This window comes from Diadema setosum, chromosome 21, assembly GCF_964275005.1.
Source record: "Diadema setosum chromosome 21, eeDiaSeto1, whole genome shotgun sequence".
NCBI classification, from domain to species: domain Eukaryota; kingdom Metazoa; phylum Echinodermata; class Echinoidea; order Diadematoida; family Diadematidae; genus Diadema; species Diadema setosum.
Genome location: NC_092705.1, coordinates 14,955,872 through 14,980,353, shown reverse-complemented (window position 1 = coordinate 14,980,353; position 24,482 = coordinate 14,955,872). Strand labels below are relative to the sequence as shown.

Sequence of the window (24,482 nt, the reverse complement as noted above, 5' to 3'; positions counted from 1 at the left end):
TACGTGATAGAATTTAAGGAAAATTTGAATTTTTATTGCATCAATAGAAAATAAATAAACTATACAAAATTATATAAAATTTAATTTAAGTACAATTTATATATAAAAAGATTGTCATTAAGATAATTAAGTATTCAATAGGAAATAAATATTAAGCATAACATAAAATTTAAGGAACGAGACTTTTCTATTTCGCGAAAAATTATTGCTGAAGAACGACCTAAAAAAGTAGTCTAGCAACATGACTTCGCCGTTGATTTGGTATCTAAATGCAAGGTTGGTAGTAATTCATTATATTTATCCCTTGTGTGACTTTGAATTAACAAAGACTTGATATTGTGACGTCGGCGTCCTATCAAAGGTCAGGGAGCTCTGTATACTGCCGTCGTGAATAGTCCCACTCGCTGTAAATTGTGTAGAGGCTCTGTATAGAGTTCTACACACTTCTTCTTGAAGTTAAAAACATTCAGTGTGTGTGATGAACCTTGGCCCAAGACTCTATTTAAATCTAAGTTTAATTTTAAGTGAGTTAGTACATCCCAGTGATCCAGATCCAGCAACAACTAGCACATGGGCTACATTATGTGAGGATCTGCGTAATATCTAGATTTCTAGTCTCTAAAAGTCTAAAAGACAAAAACAACTATCGATTGACGATTGTGAGGGTCGGATCCATCTCTTCATGCTCTTCTTGAATCTTGGCTTGAGTTTCTAAATTTATACTAAAATAAACTACTAGGCACTTGCTAATCTATTTAATTAACAGTCATGAATATAACTCTATTCTAGCCATTGTGACTAGAAAAAAACTAGTAAAAAGAGTCTTGGTTCATGTTGGTGTCGATACGATATTGGAACTTGTGACACGTACTTGCCACTTTCAAATAGCTTCATTTGGTCTTGGAAGTACATAGCCGCACGCGCACTTGACCGAAAGATCGGTCTGTATCTGTGTCGGGGAATGTTCTGCGGAGACTGCGTCTGGCTTCACGGATCCCCTCCGTATACATCCCCACAGCAATGGGTACTGATACCTTCCATCTGTCTACGGAGGACAGGGTTAATGGCAAAGAGTCCTCCGGACAGACGGATCTTTCTGTCTACACGCGCACCTGCCTGCTGCTGCATGCTGCATATGCTGCATCATGTGCCCCCGGCGCGGCAGTGCGTGTTGCACCCTGTTGAGTGCTGTTGACCTTAACTCAAAGAACAATGGCCATGCTGATAGTGGAAGTAAAGTAGGCTGATAAAGATTATAATGATGCATGCATGCATCAACTAAGAATATGGTCAATGGATCTAGTTTTGAGAACTTCACTGTCTTCAGATGTGTTTCAGCGCTCCTTTACCATACTGGAATTACCTGCACTGCTGCAGGGCCGGCGCAGCGGAACCTTTTTTTTTTTTTTTCTTTTCCTTTTTTTTAAATAGAGTATTACCACTTGGGGCTTTTGTCAGCTGGTGTGGCAAATCCTGAACCTGGAAGTGGTAGCATAGCAGAAAGTTGCGCTGAATGCTTTGTTTTGTTTTGTTTTGTTTTGTCAGCTGAAGAAATCCGGAAGTGGCACCAGAAATATAAATTGCCCCCCCCCCCCCACCCCACTTCTAAAAACGTGGTGCCGACCATGACCTGGTAGCTCTTAGTCTTACTGTGCCTCAATCTAGCTACCCTATTGTCTATGACTCTGCCTACACAGGCACAGAGTCACTCTTTTAGGGCAGACTGAGGATACATGTGTACGCTGCTGCAGTTACGTAATATTTGTACTGTGATGATACTAAACCCAGCAATGAATGCATGAATTCACATTTTCATGTTAAAGTGGATTTCGCCTTTTTGACTTCTGCACTTGATTCCCAAATCATGTTTATCATAATTTGTTGTCAATCTTTGTCATAATTACACATTTGTACGAAATTGTTTCATATTGTGAGCATTAAATTATTATTGTATCCCCCGAACAGAGTTCGGAGGATACTAGTATTATGGATTTGGCCTCATTGCGCCACCGCGTCTGTGTCCGGTTCTTGTGTGCGCTCTATCAGCCACATTTCTTATCAGATTTTCTTCAAATTTGGCAAAAAGATGCATTATAGACTATAGTGAAATGAAGATGCCCTTTGTTTTTGGTTGTGGCGCCCTCGCTTGTTCCGTCTTTATACACAAAGCGGTAAATATTTCAGGGTCTGCTTGTGTGTACAATCTTGACTGATTTCTTATAACCCGTTTTTTTTTCCAAATTTGGTATGTAAACATATTATTATAGTCAAATCTAGACACCTTTATATATTGATACTGCTGCCCCCACTGTTCCACGTTTTACAGGGTCAAAGGTCACTTTCATGCAATAATTTGATTGTTACTCACTGGATTTTACTCAGACTTGCTAAGGAGGTGTATGGGTTGTCATTCTACATGAAGGACACAACAGTTTGTGGTGACGGCGCCCTCAGTGTTCCGACTTGGAGGCCATGTCACATTTCTTGTATATGCTCTATAAGCCACATTTCTTGTCGGATATTATTCAAACTTGCTATGGAGTTTTGTGGGGGGTTATTCTAGGTAAAAAAAAGTTTTATGGAAAGCGCCCTCAGTGTTTGGACTTTTATGGGATGCCATGTCATATTTCGTATGCTACACCAACCTCATTACAGTGATCACAACCCAGTGTATTTGAAGTCTCCTACTAATAACCTGTAGTGGCACAAGGTAAATTCTGTGAAAACGAAAATGCAAACATTGGTTCCCAGTTGCCATTATTCAACAGTTTAGCCTAAAAAAATCATCCAATGTGCTCGATCGGGTCTTCCGGCAGAGTGCTCTAGTTTCTCTTTTTTTTTTTTCAAAAGTTTCTGGTTAACTTATAAAAAATATTTTGAAAATACGTAGTTATGATTCAAAAAAAAAATGTGTCAATAATGTGTCTATTTATGCATGTCTGAATGTTACTTTCATGGGCAGGAGGTATGTGGGCTTCCAGATGGAAAAAACAACAACAAACAAACAATGAAAGCAGTGCCATTTTCACCTAAAAATTTACTACTCAAATTAACCTGAAATTTGGTTAGAATACTTCATTTTTTACATTCTCGCAAACTTATGTGTAGGAAGGTCAATAAGAGTTTGTGTTCCTGATGTAGAAAAGATGTGGCAGACAGTTTGCTTCAAGTTGAAACTTGACATGGGTTTTGACTGTGTGTGATAATGTACATCTCGAGCAAATGTCAGTTTAATAAAGATGGGTCATTGCATGAACACCCTGTACATTACTTCATTCAACAAGTGTACACGTATTAATTTCATTTTTCCAGAAATCTTGCACAGTTAACAAGAAACATAGGATGGCAAAATGGATGTTTATCAAGATCAGGTGAGTAAACGCAGCTATCTGTCACATAATTAATGCATGTGCTGTATGCATAAACAGATAGATAAATAGATTGATAAGATACATACTGTTTTATTTGCAGGTAACCTATAAAGCATTTGTTGTAATTTCTGTGTTTGTGATCACATCATTTTATATTAAACATTATGCAACATAGCATTTCATGTAATAGTCATCCAGTAAAAATTGATCACCTCAAGTCACAAAAATTAAGTCAGAAAAGTATTTAACAAACTCACATGTCCTCTTTGATTTTGACAGTTAAACCTTTCTGTGTTTGATAAGAAATATATGCATTATTGGAAAATGGAGCAAAGAAAATGGGATTCCATCGGGATTCGAACCCGAGACCTCCGGATTGCTAGCCCGGTGCTCTACCGACTGAACTGTAGAAAGCCCTAGTTCAGTGTTCATCCCAGAAACCCTATATTCTCAATGCTCGGAAAAAGAAATATATGTGTTACAAGCATCATGACTTTGGTGATAACCTTGAAAATTCATTTACTTTGTTCATCTCGACAGCATCGTCATCAGCAATCAGCAAGGTACTGATTGCCAATCGTGGCGAGATTGCATGCCGTGTGATCAGAACGGCCCATAAGCTCGGTGTGAAGACGGTTGCAGTGTACAGTGAAGCAGACAGACACTCGATGCATGTTGCGATGGTAGGAAATATCACTTTGGCTTTCATTTAAACTCCATCCAAACTTAGTCATCAAATTGCTGAAAATAATTTGCTTGTAGCCTGTACTCTAATGGTAAGAGTCGTCTTAGTAGCTCTTAGTGGAATGAGCGTTTTGAGATGTAGCACTATGTGTCTGAAATCATTGCCCACTTCATACCTATTTGTTCAAATTTTCAATTCCTTGAGGTCTAATTGGGAGACACCTCCTTTGTTAAAGACATGCACTGCATCAAATTCTATATGATATTGTATCTATTTGTAGTATATCACACAAACTGAATTTGTTTTCTTTATTTTCTAATTTTTATGATATGTCATGAAGTAGTTTCTGAGATACAAAGGGCAGCATGTGTTATATTTTTGTTCTCAACAAACCCAACAAGGGCTGTCCCTTGTTTCATGTTGAGTGCATCTTGAGTGTGAGACAGCCTCAACTTCCCAGTGCAAGGACGAGAGTATGATTGAAACCAGTTTGACAATTCAAATCATATGAGTTTGTGTACATCGGAGATAGTCTTTGAGTTACACCTGCTGGGGCCCGTTTCAGAAAACTTGTCATCAGTGACAAGTTGTCATAGATGTGACAAGCTACTGAAATCCTTGCATCTGATTGGCTGAGAGCGAATTTGTCATGGAAATGTGGCAGTTGTCACTGATGACAAGTTTTATGAAATGGGCCCCTGATTTTTATTGACTTCTTTTGTTCAGTCATGCCAGTGTGCTATAACTTCCATCCTGAACATATTCAACAAAGAATATTATTGTTTGTTTTCTTAAGCTGTAACTAGAGAAGCACTCTGAGAGCGCGGACCTCCGCCAAGCAGCTAATTTCCACCAATTATCCTGTTCTTCCAGAGTGATCAGTGATTTCTACCCGTTCGTATCGCATGCTAAAAATCATTATTACAAATTCCCAAATATGAAGGCTTTTGTTACGTCGACAACCTTCAGCTGTGCGACACGCCTCGCAGTGGAGCACGCACTCTAGTGTGCTTATGAAAACCTCAAAAATACGCAGTTTGAACTCCCAATGTAGGGTCATTGACCCTACCTGCCAAATATCGAAAATCCTTCATAAGATCCATTAAAGTTTCCGGATTACTGCCAAAATTTAATCATCTGTTCCTCATGTCATTCTCAACCTTTCCTGCAAGTTTCATCCAAATCTGTTTGCAACTTTTTGAGTTATTTTGCACACGGACAAACAAACAAATGGTAACAAAAACATAACCTCCTTCCTTGGCGGAGGTAATAATCTGTGCAGTACCTTGCACAAGTGGCTTGTTTAATTTTGTCTTCAGGAGTGCCTATACTGCAGGAACCTGCTCTCTTCTCTTTTTAGGGGGTATTTGTAATTCATGGAAGCAGTAATTGGGAAAAATACTCAGAAGTGAGTCTTTTTCCACAAATACCCTTGCCTTTGGTAAGATACTGGAAGATTTTATCAGGTTTATCATCTTTTCTCTGCAGGCAGATGAAGCCTACCATATTGGACCAGCTGCCTCACAACTCAGCTACCTCAACAAGAAGAAAATCATTGAAGTTGCCAAGACATCAGGTGCTCAGGTAATTAATCAGTAAAAATCTGTGCAATTTCTTTTGTCTTTTTGGATGAGTATCACTCAGTTCTACAGCACAAAATCATGCCATATGTTTAAAGATTGCATGGGACCTACTATCAGTAAATCCACTTCCATTATGATACCCTTAATATGAAATTAAAAGCAAATTGAAAGTCTGATTTCTGTGTGCAGCACTGCAGTGTATTTGTAAATTCAAGGAGGGACAGATTTTGGATGACATAGTATAATGAATGAAAAACATGTCAGTTTCTTGGGTCTTTTGGTTGGTCCCATTTTCCATTGGAGAGCTTGTGGAAAACCTGTTGTTTATTAAAGAAGATTTGAGTTAGAATCGAACCAAATGTTCAAAAATATGTATATTCTATGTGTTTACTCTATCTAGGCCATACACCCTGGCTATGGATTCCTGTCTGAGAACACAGAGTTTGCTGACCTTTGCAGCAAAGAGGGTGTCATCTTTGTGGGTCCTCCCTCTTCTGCTATCAGGGACATGGGCATCAAAAGGTTGGTGCCAATTTTGAGATTTGACATTTCAGTATTCTGTAGCTGGATGATTTTTTGGTAAATCTTGCTTTGACTACAGAGATTGAAATATGATATGACTTGAGAAATTTTTAATGTTTTTCATTAGTGTATTTGTCTCTTTGGTGTTCATTGATGTTGTCATTTTTTAAGGGAAGAAAATGAATGAATGTTATGCTCTCATTCTCAAAATCAAAGTATTGGCTCTGTTCTAGCTTTGTTGTGAAAAAAAAACCCTGATAGGTTACTTAGTAAACACGGTGCTAATATGGGAATGGATAACTGTTAATCTCCTACATGCTTCATTGGATCTTATGTTCTTCAGCATGTATGCCTGTTGAAAGAATGTCCAGATCCTTTATGTCATTTGAATCAAGGACAGAAACAAAGATATTTCCCACAGAAATTAGATTCTACTTTATGCTAAAAGCCTGCAATCCTTCATTAAAAAAGAAGGAAATCCTAACTTGCGAAAAGAAAACTTGCCCCATCCCTCATGTGTGTCCTGAAAACACAATTTGTGTGTAAAATAAATCAAATCCATGATCACTTTGTGGCACTATTTAAAAATGATCATTCAGAATCTTTCCATTTAGTCTAATGGAAAGAGCTTGTGCATTTAAAAGAGAAAATTCAATGTTCATGTCACACGTAATGCATAGTCATGTGAAATGTATGATACATTCTTCCACAGAGGATTAGTTTTCACAGGATATGATTTATCTTTCTGATGATATATGTGATTATTTGCTCTAGCACATCAAAGGCCATTATGTCTGCAGCTGGAGTGCCTATCATTGAAGGTTACCATGGCGAGGACCAATCAAATGAGAGATTGAGGCAGGAGGCGGAGAATATTGGCTACCCTGTCATGCTGAAAGCAGTTCGAGGTGGTGGTGGCAAGGTAAGGTAGAATCATGTGATAAGTCACATGTGTTTGTTGTTGATGTTGTTATTGTTTTTGTTGTTTTTTGTTGGTTTGTTTGTTTGTTTGTTTGTTTGTTTGTTTGTTTGTTTTTGTTTGTTCATTTTTTTTTTTTGTGTGTGTGAATAATCTCCCAGTGGCTATGAACACTCATGTGACTGAGATTATTCAGGCCTAGGCAAATGAATTAATGCATACTGTTGCCACATTTATTTCAACACATTGTAACTGTGTTTGAAAAAACAAACCAGCACATGATTATGAAGTAATTGCAATGTATTATTGTTTATCTGCACATGTCAATTTTTACCCTAATCTTCTGTAAGGACAAGACAGTCACAGTGTTGTAAAGTAGCTTGATCTTAATTGACTATCCAATCATTCATTGAAAAAAAAAAAGATAGTAAAAGAATTTTGTGTCTACCGAGTACAATAAAATTATAGTTCATGCATACACTGTACATTCCCTTTACATAGTAAGGATGGATTGTGTTGGCAGTAGAATTCTGAGTAATTTTGACTTACTGAGGCTCAAAATCAGTTTTAAGTTAATCTAAAGGTGTTACAAAAGGACTGAGCAAAGCTACTCATTCCACACATTTGCTATTAATTTTTCAGTGCAATAAGGAAAAACAACTCCTTTAAGTCACAGGGTTTCATGTAGATTAGATCAGTGCCTGAACACGTATTTAGAAGGAGGAAAGTGCTGATATTGACATATGAAGGCGTGTAATGTGATTAAGATGCTCATTGTAAGGATCTGCCTTTCAGTAACTTTAAGTATTTCATATTTACATTTTTGGCTTCTTCCAGGGCATGCGTATCGTCATGACAGCAGATGATTTTGATGAGGCCTTAGAATCGGCCAGGAGGGAGGCCAAGAAATCCTTCGATGATGATATCATGCTAGTGGAGAAATTTGTTGAGACTCCAAGGTAGATGCCTGTCTTTTTTCGTTTTATTTAACAATTAAGTCTTGACATTTGTAGAATATGCAGTTAATGTTAGCCAAACTCCCTATGAAAACTGAAGTCTGTTTCTAAAATTGTCATCATCTTAGAGACAGCATTTCATACAATTATGTTGATTACGAACATATTTATATTTATACCGGAATACCATGGACGGTAGGACCATGCAGTAGTTTTCCTCATCCATTTTAAACAGTGTACAGAAACACTTGGACCTGATTTAGTTTGATAGTACAGTGAGTACATTTGACGTCAAGAATTGAAGTGTCATTGATAGTTGACATGACATTTAATTATATTTGCCCAAAGCTACAATTTGTATCTATCACCAGAAATGAATGTGTTGTTGTTGTTTTTTGTAAAGACATTCAGTCATAAAATCCTTATCAAATTTTACATTTTTGCAGGATAAGTATCAGCATAAGTTGAAATTTGAGTATAATATAATATATATTATATTATATATATAATATATTATAGTTTCATATACAATGTACTTTATGTTGTCTATGACAGGCATGTTGAAGTCCAAGTATTTGGAGACAAACACGGAAACTATGTGTACCTCTTTGAGCGAGATTGCAGTGTACAGAGGAGACACCAAAAGATCATCGAGGAGGCACCAGCAGTAAGTGTGCCCATAAACATGAGTTCATTCAAAATATTCACATTTACACATTTTTTCTGTACCCAAAGTTTCTGTGGTATTCATTGAGCTTGCAGAGGTTTGCCAGAGACAAAGCAATGATTTAAAGTAGTCAGCAGTGAGTTCTGGTTGAAGAAATTGAATTCAGACAAACTGTGAGTGTCACAGATAACTCACCCTTGGCATCAGGGTGAGAAACTTGTCCATTCAGAATTCAAAGATCATTGTTTATGTGTCTGTATTTCTGTATTGTATGTCTGTTACATTGGAACTGCAACTCATGTTCTATTGGGGTTTTTTTTAATATCATTATTGTTTACAAGGTAGATCTATCAGTAGTTGGGATAGGGTGGGGCTTATCTAACAAGTAAAACACATATCTGAAGTCCTATTGAAGACATCAAAACCAATGAAAAAGAATCTTGCTTGAAATCACTTCCACAAAATGACTGGAAATGAATAGATTTAAATTTTCCCTTCATTGACATGAGTAAGCACTGATTATTCAGTGTTTAGAGTAATAGTCATGGTAGAAATCATGGATATCCGTCATACTCTGGTGGAATTCGAACCTACAACTTCGTGATCACTGAACAGGCATGAATAATCTGTGTTTATTTACTGTATACGCCATATATTTCGCGAGTCTAACTTTTCGCGAATTGGGAATTCCCGACGATTTTGCGAGTGGTTAGATTCGTGATCGTGAATCGTGATGAGTCCTGTACTGAACGGAGAAGAGTACACGCATACATCACATTCACATCGGGATCAGAGTAAATATTTTCGTGTGTCTTTAATTTTGCGAATAGCACCTAACTCGCAAAATTCGGGAATTTAAAAACCTCGCAAAATATTCAGCGTATACAGTATTCAGTGAAGAACAATTTGTCAAGCCATTACAAATAAATCAAAGGAAATTTATTCAAGAATCATTCATTTGAATATTGAGTCTTTCATGCTGAATGTCTGTATTTATGTGTCTCTCAGCCACACCTGTCAGAAGATGTAAGGAGGAGGATTGGAGAGGCTGCAGTGAAGGCAGCCAGGGCAGTGGACTATGTAGGAGCAGGTGAGATGGACGGAGATGCAGTCTCTACACAAACGTGGACTAGGAACTATAGCCTCATCTATAACTTTTGAAATGTGTATGTGGGGGGGGAGGAGTGGGGATGGTTACAGATAAATGAAGTTTGGAACATACTGATTCAGCTGATAGTCCGGCAGCCATGGGGGGTAAGGTTGCATTGGAATGTTATAGTGTTTTTTTTTAATTGATATTGACTGTTAAGACCTTCTCTTTTAACAATCCACATGCTGGAGCTCTGTCAGCATTGAGCAATTTGAGATATACGCGGAAATCCAAAATGGCCGCCGGCAGCCATCTTGAAAATGCTATTTACTTTCTTTTAACCCCCCTTGTACATCAAAAATGGGCATTGAATGTTTTTAGGGATGGAGAATTCAAATCTGAGGTTAGTTTCAGGATATTACTATGTTTTGATATCTTAAAATAAAATGGCGGCCATTTTTCAAGATGGCCGCCACATAAACATACTGTAATGTAGACTACGTAGAATCGCGCAAAGACCTGACTTATCATTTAAGTTTTCCCTTTTTTTTTTTGGACAAGGGAGGTGCATAATGTAACAAATTTATGAAGATTAAGGCCTGTAAAGCTTAGATTCATTGATAAAAATAATACAGGTTAACTGTTATAACGAAGTCGCTTATAAGTCGCTTACAACAAAGCAATGCTAGCTGAAGTCCCGATTCTCTGTACATACAAACCTATAGCACAGCGATTCGCATACAACGAAATTCGCTTATAACAAAATATTTTATGTGATCCCAAGTATTTTGTTGTAACAGGATTCGACTGTAGTATTACAGGGGCCACGGAACCGGGGGGGGGGGGGGGGGGGGGGGGGGGGGGGGGGGGCTGCAGCCCCCCCCCCCCCCCCCCCCCCCCACACACACACACACACACACACACTTTTGGTTCGTGAAAAAAAAGAAAGGAAAGAAAAAAAAAAGGAAAAAAATTGGGGAAAATCAAAATACCCATGAATATGAATATCCCAAGATTCCACTCTTACATAAAGTTCCCGTCTAAGCACCAGCATAGCAAAAGCGGGGGGAGGGGGGATGGGGGGGGGATGTGGCAGTCGCCCCCTTAAGATTCTGAATAATTCTGCGTGCACAAGACTTACATGTATCACTTACATTCCGAAAAAAAATCAAAAGTTCCGTCATGTACAAGGGTAATATCCCCTTTTAATCAACCCTTTCCTCTGTCGGTTCCCCCGATCATTTTTTTTAATACTTTCCCAAATATTCCATCAAATATGCGTATACGAAATATAGATCTCAATTTCAATTTTAAAATGGCAAAAGCTCCCTGTACGGGGAGGGTGAGGATAGCACTCTCCCACGCTTTCTCCCCATCCCCCCCCCCCCCTCCTGTGCAAACAAGTAGACTATGGCTACACTTCGAATTTTTCCAAACATAAAAATTATACGTGTACCACATAATGTGTACACAAAAACGTTTAACTGCAATCAGAAAATACATAATCTCCCTCATGTAGGAGGGAGAATAGGGCTTATCCCCTCCCACATCATCCTGCTATGTCTCCTTCTGCAGACTTGCACTTCTCTATTTGACAAATTTTCAGATATGCCAACAGAAGTTTGCGCCAGATTGTTGAATTTCAGTTCTAAAAATATAAAAAAAAAACCTCCCTCGACTATGGGAGAGGTATCTTGCCACCCTCCCGTTGATTGGTCCCCTCCATAGACTAAGTACACTTTGAGGAATGGCAATTTCCAAATTTCCCACAAATAGTGTGCTTCAGATCGCTTTACTTCAGTTTTAAAAACTCAATAGCTCCGTCGAGTGGGAGGGGGCATCCCCTTCCCGCACCCTCCCCCTCTAGACTTTGTACATACACACAGGTGATGCACATGCGGAATAATAGGTAAATCCCGTGATTTTGCTGTTAACACTTCCCTGAAAAAAAGCCCTAATTGTTTCCATTATTTTTTTTTGGGGGGGGGGAGCTAGAAAAAACTCCAAGTATTGCAACAAAAGTTTGCACCAGATCGCTGAATTTCAGGTCTGAAAATGTAAAATCACCTCAGTGTGGAAGGAGAAATATCCCTTATGTAAACCCTCGACATGTGCATGCCTTTTCTGTTTGATTGCTTTACAAGAGACTGCGTTCATGAAATTCATTAATTAATACAAGAAGTTTATTCAAATGCTACCACAAATGTCTTTATAGGCAAGTTGTTCAATAATAATCCACATCTAAATATCCTGCTACCTTAATTAAACAAGTGTGGCCGTTTTAAGTCCATAAGAGGCGCAAAAACATGCATCAAATTGCGCCATTTACAACATAAAAATGCAAAAAGTTCTCACCCTGGGAGGGGGACACACCCTCCCCCTCTTTTCGCTCGGCTCGCTCGTCTCGGTCGCTTCGCTCCCTCATAATACAGCCGCCCCCCCCCCCCCCCCCAAGAAGGGGGGGGGGGGGGGGGGTGGCATGACCTTGACACCCCCCCCCCCCCAAAAAAAAAAAAACAACAAACAAACAAACAAACAAACAAAACAAAACAAAAAAAACTGAAAAACATTTTCAAGGCATCTTTTTGATATGATTTTTTTAAATACTTCTTGATTGTTTTGAAAGTGATCTCTTTTGGGTGATACAATATAATGATCAAACTGGAACCCTAATGACGGTTGAAGATTTTTTTTTTTACATCACCCTGCTGTTGGAGGATCTGTCCTTGCTGAAGAGTAGTGTGAAACAATTCAACAATCCTACCTGAATGAAGTGCTTGTTCCCTTGTAGTGTCACCATTGGTTATACTGCTACAGGCAGAGGTGATAAAACAGATCTTCTGTTCTAGCAAGAACCAAATATTTAAGTTTGTCTACTACTTTATTTGGTTCACATGTATGGATCATGTTCCTGAATATCAGGCTTTTTCCTGAAGATACTGTTTATGCATCTATTTCATCTGTTTCTTCTGGATGGCTGGTAATATCTCTTGCCTCTCTCGTTTGGTCATTGTGGCAAGAATAATGAGCCGTTACAGAACAGAAGTATTCAAAAAAATCATGTCAAAAAGATACCTTGAAATTATGTGTATACCAATGTATACAGAAAAGCAACATGACTATTTTGAAATACTTCTGATAATACTACAGTCGAATCCTGTTATAACGAAATGCTTGGGATCACATAAAATACTTCGTTATAAGCGAATTTCACTGTATGCGAATCGGTTGTATTTACAGAGAATCGGGACTTCAGCTAACATTGCTTCATTGTAAGCAGTCATTCGTTATAAGCGACTTCGTTATAACAGGATTAACCTGTATTGTTTCTATCAATGAATCTAAGCTTTAGGCCTTAATCTTCATATTTTTTTTTTTTTTTTTACATTATGCACCTCCCTTGTCCAAAAAAGGGGAAAACTTAAATGATAAGTCAGGTCTTTGCGCAATTCTACATATAAAGTCTACACTACAGCATGTTGATGGCGGCCATCTTGAAAAATGGGCGCCATTTTATTTTAAGACATCAAAACATAGTAATATCCTGAAACTAACCTCAGATTTGAATTCTCCATCCCTAAAAACCTTTAATGCCCATTTTGGATGTGCTAGGGGGGTTAAAAGTAAGTAAATAGCATTTTCAAGATGGCCGCCGGCGGCCATCTTGGATTTCCGCGTATATCTCAAATTGCTCAATGCTGACAGAGCTCCAGCATGTGGATTGATAAAATAGAAGGTCTAAACATTCAATATCACTTTAAAAAAAAAACTATAACATTCCAATGCAACCTTAGCCCCAAAATCAGGGTTTGGCTGCCAGACTATGATGAAAGCTCTCTGATTCAAACAGATCACGAGATATTGTAGGAATTTCTAGCATAAAACTTGATTTACTTATTTCCATTCAAACATTCAGACAGGCAAGTTATTACAGTAGCACTTTATTTGTCTTTGTTGCATTTCTCATTTCATTTGCTGACCAATCAGCTGTGCCCTAAAAAAGTTTCCAAGCTGGTCTTCAGTAGCGCATATTCGTTTCAAAATGAGACATTTTGGAATAAGTTGATGAAAGAATCAGGGCAGTTGAATTTGCTCATCCAGGGAGGGACAGTAATATGCCCTCTTTTATCTGTATGCCAGTCTACCCAAGTTCTGTAATAATTTCTTCTTACCTTATTTGGTAATCTTTAATGTTATTTCATGTGTGTTTATTTGTTGTTGCTTTTACAAACATATTGTAGAGAGAAAAAAGTGGTTATTCACTATCATAGGCATTCCTCAATTTGCTAATGCAATGAGATTAACCCACACAGTTTGATTGTTTGGTATGAATAGATGCAAGTGATTTGATAACACTATAAAAAAAAAAATGCTTTAACTCTTAACATATAAAAAAAAAAAAACATATTTGCTGAGTAATTTTTACTTAGTGTACATAAAAGATTAATTGAATTGCCATTTCTACATATGTTCTAATTCATGCTGGAATAATTTACATGAATGATGACCACCATGCACATGTAAGTGATTGGTTGATTTTTTTTTTTCAATTTCTAATGACTGCGTTTGAACCAAATTCTCCCCAGGCACTGTGGAGTTTATCATGGACGCTCAGCAGAACTTTTACTTCATGGAGATGAACACCCGTCTCCAGGTGGAACACCCAGTCACGGAGATGGTCACCAAGACAGATTTAGTGGAGTGGCAACTCAAAGTGAGGAAGTCTTTCTGTTCAGATAATGTAGCTGATATCCGCAGAAAGATGGAATTGACATGTTATATTACTGTTCAAATCTTCAGAGGTCTTTGAAATCACATATTTTGTCTGTCTGTGAGTGTTGTTGTGATACTGGGGGTATTTCATGAAGCATTTTGTCTGACAAAAGTTGTCAGACAAATTTGCTCTCAGCCAATCAGATGCAAGGATTTCAGTAGCTTGTAACAGTTTGTCAGAAAAATATCCGACCAAACTGCTTCATGAAATGCCCCCAGGTCTTCACCAAAATCAAGAAGAGACTTAGTTTAGAGCATTTTGTATTCAGACAGAAAGCAAGTGCCCGACATGTAATCAACCAACCAAACAAACAGACAAAAAAAAAAAACAGAAGACAGAAATAAGGAGTTAGTTTAGTTTGGGAGATTTGAATAAAATACATATGATACTTATAGTGAGTTATGCTAAGATTTGTCAGATTGAGTAGGAGAAAATTTCAAAGAAATAGTAAATAAGTTTTTGGTTTTCGTGGTTCAATAAATGCTGCATTTTCTTTACAGAGCACTCCCGTCATAACAAATGCAGTTATAACAAAATTCGAGTTATAACAAAATAAAAATGCAGACCACAACATTATCCTCCCTATGTTTTTCTTTATTACTTATTTGTTCAGTTTAAAAAAAAAAGATAATAATCAATACAACGAAAGAAAACTGCCGGTCCTGAGAGCGTTGTGAGTCCACTGTATTAACATTCTTTTTGTCCTTTACTTTGACTTTCTAATTGTCTAGGTGGCGGCTGGTGAGACCCTACCAGTGTCCCAAGATGACCTCAAGCTCCACGGTCACTCCTTTGAGGCCAGGATCTATGCAGAGGACCCAGACAATAACTTCCTCCCAGGGGCGGGGCCTCTCATCCACCTAGCCACACCCAGTGCTGAGGAGATGATCAGAATAGAGACAGGAGTTAGACAAGGTAAGGATATTAAAACGAAGGACTTAGGCCATGTTTGAAAGCTCAAAAGTGAATCAAACTATACCATACCATACCATACCACACCATACCATACCATACCATACCATACCATACCATACCACACCATACCATACCACCCCACACCATACCATACCATACCATACCATACCATACCATACCATACCATACCATACCATACCATACCATACCATACCATGCATAAGTTGAAAGCATTCTATGTCTGTATCACTCTATCGGGATAGTGTGCCCCATTAGTGAAACAAGCAAACAAAATTGCACAGCTGACAGTGACAATGTGCAATGGTACTTTTTTTGTGATTGATTAACAAATTGTCCTACATCAGTGCTAATCAGCTGCAATTTTAAAAAAAAAATCTTGATGAAAGAATTTCATAAATTTCAGTAGTACTTCTACTGTACCTGCATACATGGTGGTGAGCAATCAACCAATATGATAGCTACATTTTTTTTTTTTTTTTTGTGTAGGTGTTTTATTAAAACAGCTGAAAGTCACTACAGGAAATTAGTGAAAATATTGTCATATGTACGCCCATATGCCAAAAAAAGAATTTCCTGAATGGACATTAAATGAATCTGAATCTGAATCTGAATTAGCCCAACCTGCCAAAAAAAAAATGTGCCTGATGCTGATACGTAATACCCCCAGAGCTCTATAAAGGCAAGATCACATTGCACGTGAAACTATCTGCCTTTCAAATTAAACACATATCCTTCTTTCCTTCTTCTTTCTCTCCCCTCTCTCTATATCTTTTTGTCTCCCTTTTTTTTCTCTCTCTGCCCCCTACCCTCCTTTTCTGTCTGCCTCCCTGTCTGTCTTTCTCTACCCCTCACTCTCTTGCCATCTCTCACTCTCTCACTCTCGTCTATCCACAGGAGACGAAGTGACAACCTACTACGACCCTATGATTGCCAAGCTTGTGGTTTGGTCACATGACAGGAAGAGTGCATTGGAAAAGTTGAGGCAGTGTCTGCAGAAATACCAGGTACAAGGTTCAAACAATCATCAAAGAGAGAGAGAGAAACAGAGTCAAGGGAGAATTTTTTGTAACTAACAATTCATATGTTTGCTTGTCTCTTTTTCTACCTTTCTCCTTTCTCTTTCTCTCCACATATATACACTGTATTTCTTCATCTATCATTTCTATAGTAATGTAACTGTCCATTTATGTCTTATATATTTATTAGTTCATCTTTTCTCTATCACTCAGTCCACTTATCAATCTAAATTTCTATGTATATATTATCCTGTATCTATTCATTTGTCTATATATCCATATTTTCTACCCATCTGTCAATTTTTGTATCCCTCTTAGTGCTACAGTTATTGACCACCGGGCCACCACTAATGTTGAGCCCTGTATTATATGTTTGTATTCAGTCTCTTAATGGATTATCATCATCCAGTTAAACATGCAACAATTTCTTTTTGTATCTCTGAAATGTTTCTTCCAGATTGTGGGTTTGAAGACCAACATCAGGTTCCTAGATGACCTGGCCAAGCACCCCGAGTTCAAAGAAGGAAACGTGCACACAGACTTCATTCCGCAGCACGAGAGGGAGCTGTTTCCAGAGAAGGGCGCCCTCGACGACCACACCCTGTGCAGAGCCGTCCTGGCACTTGTGCTCTTTGAACAGAGGTCCAGTCAGCAAGAGACATTGGAGTGTGGTGGTAAGTGATGTACAGTGTACGCTGAATATTTCGCAAGGTTTTTACTTTCGCAAATTTCGTGAGTCGGGTGCTATTTGTGAATTTAGAGACACACAAAAATTTTGACTCTAATTCCAACATGAATGTGACATGCACAAATACTTCTCCATTTAGTACTGTACTCCATTTTCGCGAAAGTTGTTGGGAAGCTCCGATTCGTGAAAAATTAGACTTGCTAAATGTATGCCATATACAATAACAAAGTTGGTTTGTTTTTTTAACCCGTTGAGGACGGTTTGATTTTGCCACAACACGCATTTCCCATAGACACCTGCCCGAGTATACTCAGGACTCGTCCTCAACGGGTTAATGATGTCAGCTATGTTAGGGTACCACTGAGATTATATCAATCAGAATACTGTATATGCCATGTATTTCAGTGAGTTTAATTTTTCGTGAGTTAGGACTTCCTGATAATTTCATGAGTGTCAAATTTGCAATCATGGAGTAGAGTGATGAGCTGAGAAATGTATGTGTGCATGTCGGATTTGTGTAGCCATCAGAGTTAATATTTTTGTGTGTTGTGAATAGCACCCGACACCTGAAAATATATAGCGTATACAACAGATGGATGTCAAAACAATACGTACATACAGTTAAATTACAGCGCGCTTATCAACTCCACAAATTGCGTATAGTATCTATACCATGCTCCTTGGCAGTTGATGATGTTATTAGAAATTAACATGAGTCTATTCACATTGTGACTCTTGCAGATAGACAATAAATCTGCTGAAAATGAATGAATGGAAATTGAAGTAAATTATGCTGTTGATTACCTTCAAAAGACATTTTGTGATGTTGATGAGTTATTTGCCAAATTAGCAAAGTCCTGTCAACCCATAAATTTTGCGTGCATGAAATTTTTGTGAATTCCGCTAGGAGTCAAGATTCGCAAAATTAGAATTTCTGTTCTATACTGTGCATTAAATGCCATTGGTAATTCACAAATATTTCATGCTACAAAAAGGGCCGTTGGCTGCAATGAGCAAAAATTTCATGCCATTCTCGTACAATGTATTACAGTAGTGTACATATACATGTATTCTTCGTTCCAGACCCATTCTCACCGTACAGCCTGGGCAGTGGGTTGAGACTCAATGACAGTCTGTGCCGACGAGTGAAGTTGAGTGCAGGGGACACAGAAATTGTGGCCTTGGTCACCTACCAGCCTGATGGAACATTCCGAGTGCAGGTGGGTTTAGAATTAGCAACCTGTGATGGAGATACTAATCCTTTTGCACTCAGATTTTTTTTTTTCATTCTCTGCCTCACCCTAATGAAAGGAGAAGTGATTTCACACTGTTGCATTCTGTCTGTTTATTCAATTGATGATAAAAAGGGACAGGAAAGTTTATATCTGCGGAGAAAAAAAGAGAAATATGACAGTTTTGGGTTGGGATTTTCAACAGTTCAGCTTTATCTGTCACCAGTGAGTACATGATCATAAAAGTTCATATATCACAATCTTTTGAGCATATAAAGATTTTCTTGTTTTGTGCTTTGTGCTTGTTTGTTGGTTTTTCACTTCCACGATTTCTTTCATCCCTCTGAATAATGCTTCTTTTCCTATATGTCTTTTTGGTCTTTGCGTGTCTAGGTTGGGGAACGTGCCTACAGTGTCCAAGGGTCATTGGCCGGCCAGGACAATGCTCTTGAATTGACCAGTGTAGTGGACGGACAGAAGACCACATCCACCATTGTCATGCATGAAGACAGCATTCACCTCTTCTCCATGGATCATGTGAGTTTCCTCTGACCCACAGATACTGAAACCAGTAGCAGTTAGTAAAAATAATTTTAGATATTTTCATTTTTTTTTTATGCTATGCTCATTACTAAAGGTCCCTTTTTTATGATAGTTTGAAGAATTAAATTGCTGGTCAAATGTTTGGGTCATGCTAGCTTGTTTCCGCAACAAAAATTTTTGTATCCTGAAAACAAATGAAAACTTACTGTGGATTTTTCTCATGACCGTTATTTTAACTTCTAAATTTGAGGCTCCATCTAACATAAAATTGATGTACTTTGGCACGTAATTGAACTACAATACCAGTTTTTACATAGGAGCATTGCAGGATACACAGGATACATTGCGCAGAATGTTAATTTGTAAGGCCCGGGTAAAATGGCATTTGGCAAATAATGTTCCCTTAGTTCCATTTGAAATTCATAATTTTAAAAGGGAGATTATAATTTTAGAGTGCTTGGACCAGCCTTCACACTCCTGAAAGGTGATCTGAAAGTTACTCAATTCATGCCACTCCTAATGCTCGATAACTTCCCACAGACAATAAGGTTGCATTTCAGTGTATACAAATGAGTCAGAATTTAATGTTTTCAATCCATTTTTTCCCCTCTCTCTCTTTCTTCCTGGTGCCCCTGTTAGATTGGAGGAGTGGAGCTAAATCGGCCTTTACCAGAGTTTCTGGCCGAGGCAGGCGGAGGAGGCACAGGAGATCGCGCCCCCATGCAGGGTGACATCACCCACCTGTATGTCAAGCCTGGTGATAGAGTGGAGAAGGGGCAGCCCCTGGTAGCCTTGGAGTCCATGAAGATGGAGGTAATGGCAGCTAGGGCAGATTTCTCTTTTTTTCTACATACAAAAAAAAAAAATTTAAAGGGGTATGAGACCCAAATATACATGTGGACTGAGTGAATTCAGCAAAGTTAGTAGAACATAGCAATGAAGTTTGGGAGAAATCAGACAATCTATTGAATAGTTCTGAATTTATGAAGAAAATTTGTTAGAATGATAATTCCACAAAATGTACTTTAAAAAAAGTACTTATTTCCTTGACCTGTTAGAGTGATTCTTTCTGAAGGAGGTATTTGTCAAGTGCTCTTTCATTATGCTAGAAAAGTTAAAGTATGCTTAATTTTCTTAATATTTTTTTTTATATCTTTTTCATGTATGACATCACAAAGTGTTGTAGTCTTCTCATCTATCAATAGCAACACTGAAACTTTAAACGTTCATATCTTTTTAACAGATTGCCCAATTACACAAACAATGTTTGACTGTTCTCTCTTTCCTTTTATTTCAATACAGTATGTGATACGGGCACCAAAGGATGGAGTGGTAGCTGAAATATTGGTGGCTAAGGGGGACAATGTCCAGAAAAATGCTCGCCTTGTGGCGTATGAAGACAAGAAATAGGAAGAACTAAGAACGCCATTGAAAACTGGAATCTTGTGAATTCATCAACAACAGAAATTGCAGCTGTGATGGTATATAAACCCAAGAAAAGTACAATATAAAAAAAAAAAGGATATTTCATCCTTTCTCTCTGATGTATTCAATTTCAGCAGGCATTATGCTGTACTCATAAGCAGTCATTCATGTGGTTTTTATTTTGGTATTTTGTTCTGTGTTGCTCATTTGTTTTGCATTCATTTGTGGCTTTATGTGTAATAGCTCGTGAAGGAAGGCTTGGGAGTTGAATTTTACCACCCTTTTTTTTTGGGGGGGGGGGGGAGGAAGAAACTCTCAAAGCACACATGTTGATGTGCTTTTAAACATCCAAAAATTGGACAATTGAAATATCTGTGCTGTTAACACGGGTACATATGATAGTGTGTGTCGTTTATTCAACACTGATTTTGTTGCATGCTTTGGTAACCGACGTCAATTTCACCTTTGTTAGATATCTGTTAAAGTCAATTTCAGTGATGATTACATCATTTTTATGTGATATGTTCTCCCAATAGATTTGCCTTAAAAGATACTGGATAAAATATATTCAGTGAAGCAAGCATGAATATGATTTTGTGAAATAAAGGTGAAAGGATGCATTCCTTCACAGGGTTCAGAAATGTGTTTTGAACCTGAATAGCTGAATAAACAGAAATAAATAACTTGCACCTTGTGTACGTCATAAGTAATGTTTAAAAAATTGTGAACAGATATTATATAAACTGCACTTATCAGGGTATGAGAAACAGATATTGGATATTTGTGCAATCAAGCACCCTTATTTGTTTTTTAGCTGTGTACAGTAGTGAACGAGCTCTCAAGTTTTGTTTTGCAAATGGAAGACAAAGTTGAAATAGGTATTTGATTACCTAAAATGCATTGTCTACGGTAACCAAATGTTGATACATGTGGATCCCATACGTAAGTCCTGTTAAAGTAACATTCAAAATAGCTTATCAGCTCCATGCTTAGCCATTATGTTAACTGTAAGTGTGTATATGTGTATGGGGGGGGGGGACATAAGAATGTGAACAAGTCATATGGAATATTTTCTTTTTTTCAGATTCATGTATTGGTCTTTGTATGAAAAGTAGATTGTCATCACAAGGTGGATGTGGTGATATGAATCACTAGATTGACCAAACAGATTTTTGTAACTAGAATCTACGCTGAATATACAGAAATGTGTGTGTCCAATGGTGGTTCAAATGTTATCCGTGACTCATTAAAGTTTTTATTTATGAAAACAGTAGCAGATATCTGTAGATTTCAGGCAAAAGGACTTCTACGATTTTAATTTTAACCAAAATGTGCAGCATAGGAATAAGGAAAACAATTTTTTGTTCAAAATGTGGAGATAATTGTGCACTATTTTCAGGAGTATTTGTAAATGGAGAAGAGAGTTAACTGCAATATCAGACAATGATACCAGCCTACTGTAAAACAAGAAGTGTTTGCGGCACGAAATTTCACAAATCGCAGCCGACAGCCTTTTTCGCTGTTATGAAATTTTTGTGAATTGCCACTAGCATTCAAGACATAGTGTAGACAAGAACTTTTGCATGTATTTTGATATAGCCAATCTTGGCTCTTGCAAAATTTGCGAAATTAACATGAACATTTGTGGTGTTACAGTATTCTTAGTTTACAGTATTTGATAAAGACAGAATTACAAATCCTTCACAAACCCACTTTAGGAGAGCAAAGACTTTCGTGTAACGTGCCTGAGAATTACTTCAAGTTGCTGATATTTATGTTCAACTTTTTTTGCATTCTTGTGCTATGTTGCTGTCACAATCAATTTGTGATTTAATCAATATTTGATTAATGCGAACAAAGGCGAACTGACCAGAAAGACATGCTATATATTAATGAAAATTGAGCAAAGAAAATGGGATCCCAATCTTTGTGGTCAGTTTCCCTTTGTATTTACTGTGCATCAACTATTCTAAAAGCTTCTTCAGTTCAGTGATTCCTCACATTTATCCCAAGTTGATTTCAATCCTTTGGGTCTATGTCAAGTTTTGAAGTAAGCTTTGACCACACGAGCATTGAGAATTAAGGGGTTTCTGGGACGAACACCACACTAGGGCCTTTCACATCTCATTGGATAAGAGCACTGGTCTAGCAGTTTGGAGGTCTTGGGTTCAAATCCCGATGGAATCCCATTTTCCTTGCTAAATTTTCACTTATATTAATCGATATTTTGTAAACTACGGGTACAAGGGTCTAGGAGTGATAGAATGTGTGGGTAAATGTATTAGCTTCGATTGAAGTGATGGGTAGTAAAAGGGATTGCGCTGCTGGAGGAATTCTTGGTGCAATTTCTCATCTTTTGGGCAGTGTCTGGGAAGTTGAGGAAGTTTGGGAGATAGTTGTAAGCGAATGATTTTAGGTGATGATGGAGTTTGTATCATGATTACTGTAGTGCATAATTTTTCTGTACACAAAATTAAGCAACCTGGCAAGGGATCTAGAGCGAGTCAAGGTAATATGGAGTAACTGGTAGAGTTGAAATGATTCTCTTGGTGTGGGTACTTTCTCATAATCACATGAAATATAAAAAAAAAAAAATAAGACAAATCATCAGAAAATGTCTATGTCTGAGGTGTAAAAAGGTACCTGCAAAGCCACCAGTTCCTGAATTGAATTGCTGTTGTGTTGTATTAAACCAAATTTCTCCTCATCATGATGAAATGAATTAGGTTCTGGATACAGCAAAGTGTTGGGTAAAATGCTGGATTGAAGAAAAGCAATGAGGACGGCTTTTAGTAAAAAAAAAAAAGTTCACCAAAAAGGACCCTATGTGTAATATATATGTATGATATATGCATTAATGAGTGGAAGACTATGTATCTCCTATCATGGGGATGTTGTATCTTTCATGTGATATACAATGTGCTCTTTTTTTTTTTCATGACACAGTAATAATATATGACAACAGTATGACCAAGAAATGGTTCACATTAATAAACATTAATTGGGTCATGACTACAATTTGTAGACAAATTTCAGGACTCTCATTATAATTGTATTCGCTTAGCTCTATGTGAGGGTGTGTGTCAGTATGATTATGTGTGTATTGTGTGTAGTGTGTGATTATACATACGTGAAGAGTGTGAATGCAAAAACAGATAAACACCCGAGATAAACACCATTTTCGTCATCAAGAGAGAAAAATTAAGTCTTTTCAACGTAATTGCACTTTTTACATAACAAATATTTTTGGAATATTAAGATTATTTTGTATGTTCAAATCATTACCTTTATTTTTCAGCAGCTTCAATCTCATCTCAAGTTGAGGAAAATAAATATAGCTAAAATTCTCAGTTTTTATTACACAAGTGTTTTTATGATGGTGTGTATGTTTGTGTGTGTGTGCATGTTTGTCTGTTTTATAAATTCACTGCATTAAGTTCACTCTACCAATGTCTAGAAGTTTCCTCCCTTTTGTTGCCCAAGATATTTTCCCATACCTTTAGATATCATTGCAATCACCAAGGTAATCATTATCATCAAAAGCACCATCAACACCACCCTAAGTTGTCATCACCATCATTATCATTGTATTCATAACCCCATGCCTCTCTGTTTTATCCTAGTGTAAGCAGTACAAAACTTTTAGCACTATTACCATCTTAAAAAACGCCGTTACCATGACTACCACCAACAGCATTGTCATCACCACCATAAGCATCATCTCTGCTGCCATCACCATTAACACTGTCATCACCGCCATTAACAACGTGGTCAGATTCATCACCTGAATCCTGTCTTATCACCATCAAGATGACTGTCACCATTACCATACCATCTTCATTGCCATCTCCAAGGATATGGACATTCTTCTCCCCATTTATGTTCTCTTCATTGTTATTATCAGCATCATTAAAGGACAAGTCCACCTTCATATTACATGTGGATTGAGTGAATGCAGCAATATTAGTACATGGTGTAGAAGATATCAGTGAAAGTCTGGGGGAAATCGGACAATCCGTTCAAAATTTATGAATTTTTAAAGTATCTGCACAGTCACTGCTGGCTGAGAAGACTA

At 37.6% G+C, this 24,482-nt stretch overlaps 1 protein-coding gene across 1 annotated transcript; it reads left to right on the top strand.

The window, feature by feature from the left end:
• The first annotated feature begins 180 nt into the window (after positions 1–180).
• On the top strand, positions 181–20,677 carry LOC140244249 (methylcrotonoyl-CoA carboxylase subunit alpha, mitochondrial-like). The gene is made up of 17 exons (XM_072323883.1): positions 181–276; positions 3,313–3,371; positions 3,912–4,054; positions 5,545–5,640; positions 6,040–6,161; positions 6,936–7,083; positions 7,918–8,039; positions 8,592–8,703; positions 9,712–9,793; positions 14,380–14,507; positions 15,299–15,482; positions 16,398–16,507; positions 16,977–17,193; positions 18,291–18,427; positions 18,833–18,976; positions 19,622–19,795; positions 20,285–20,677. The coding sequence occupies exons 1-17, from the start codon at positions 242–244 to the stop codon at positions 20,390–20,392; spliced, it is 2,121 nt and encodes a 706-aa protein (XP_072179984.1). The 5' UTR covers positions 181–241; the 3' UTR covers positions 20,393–20,677.
• Positions 20,678–24,482: the final 3,805 nt, after the last annotated feature.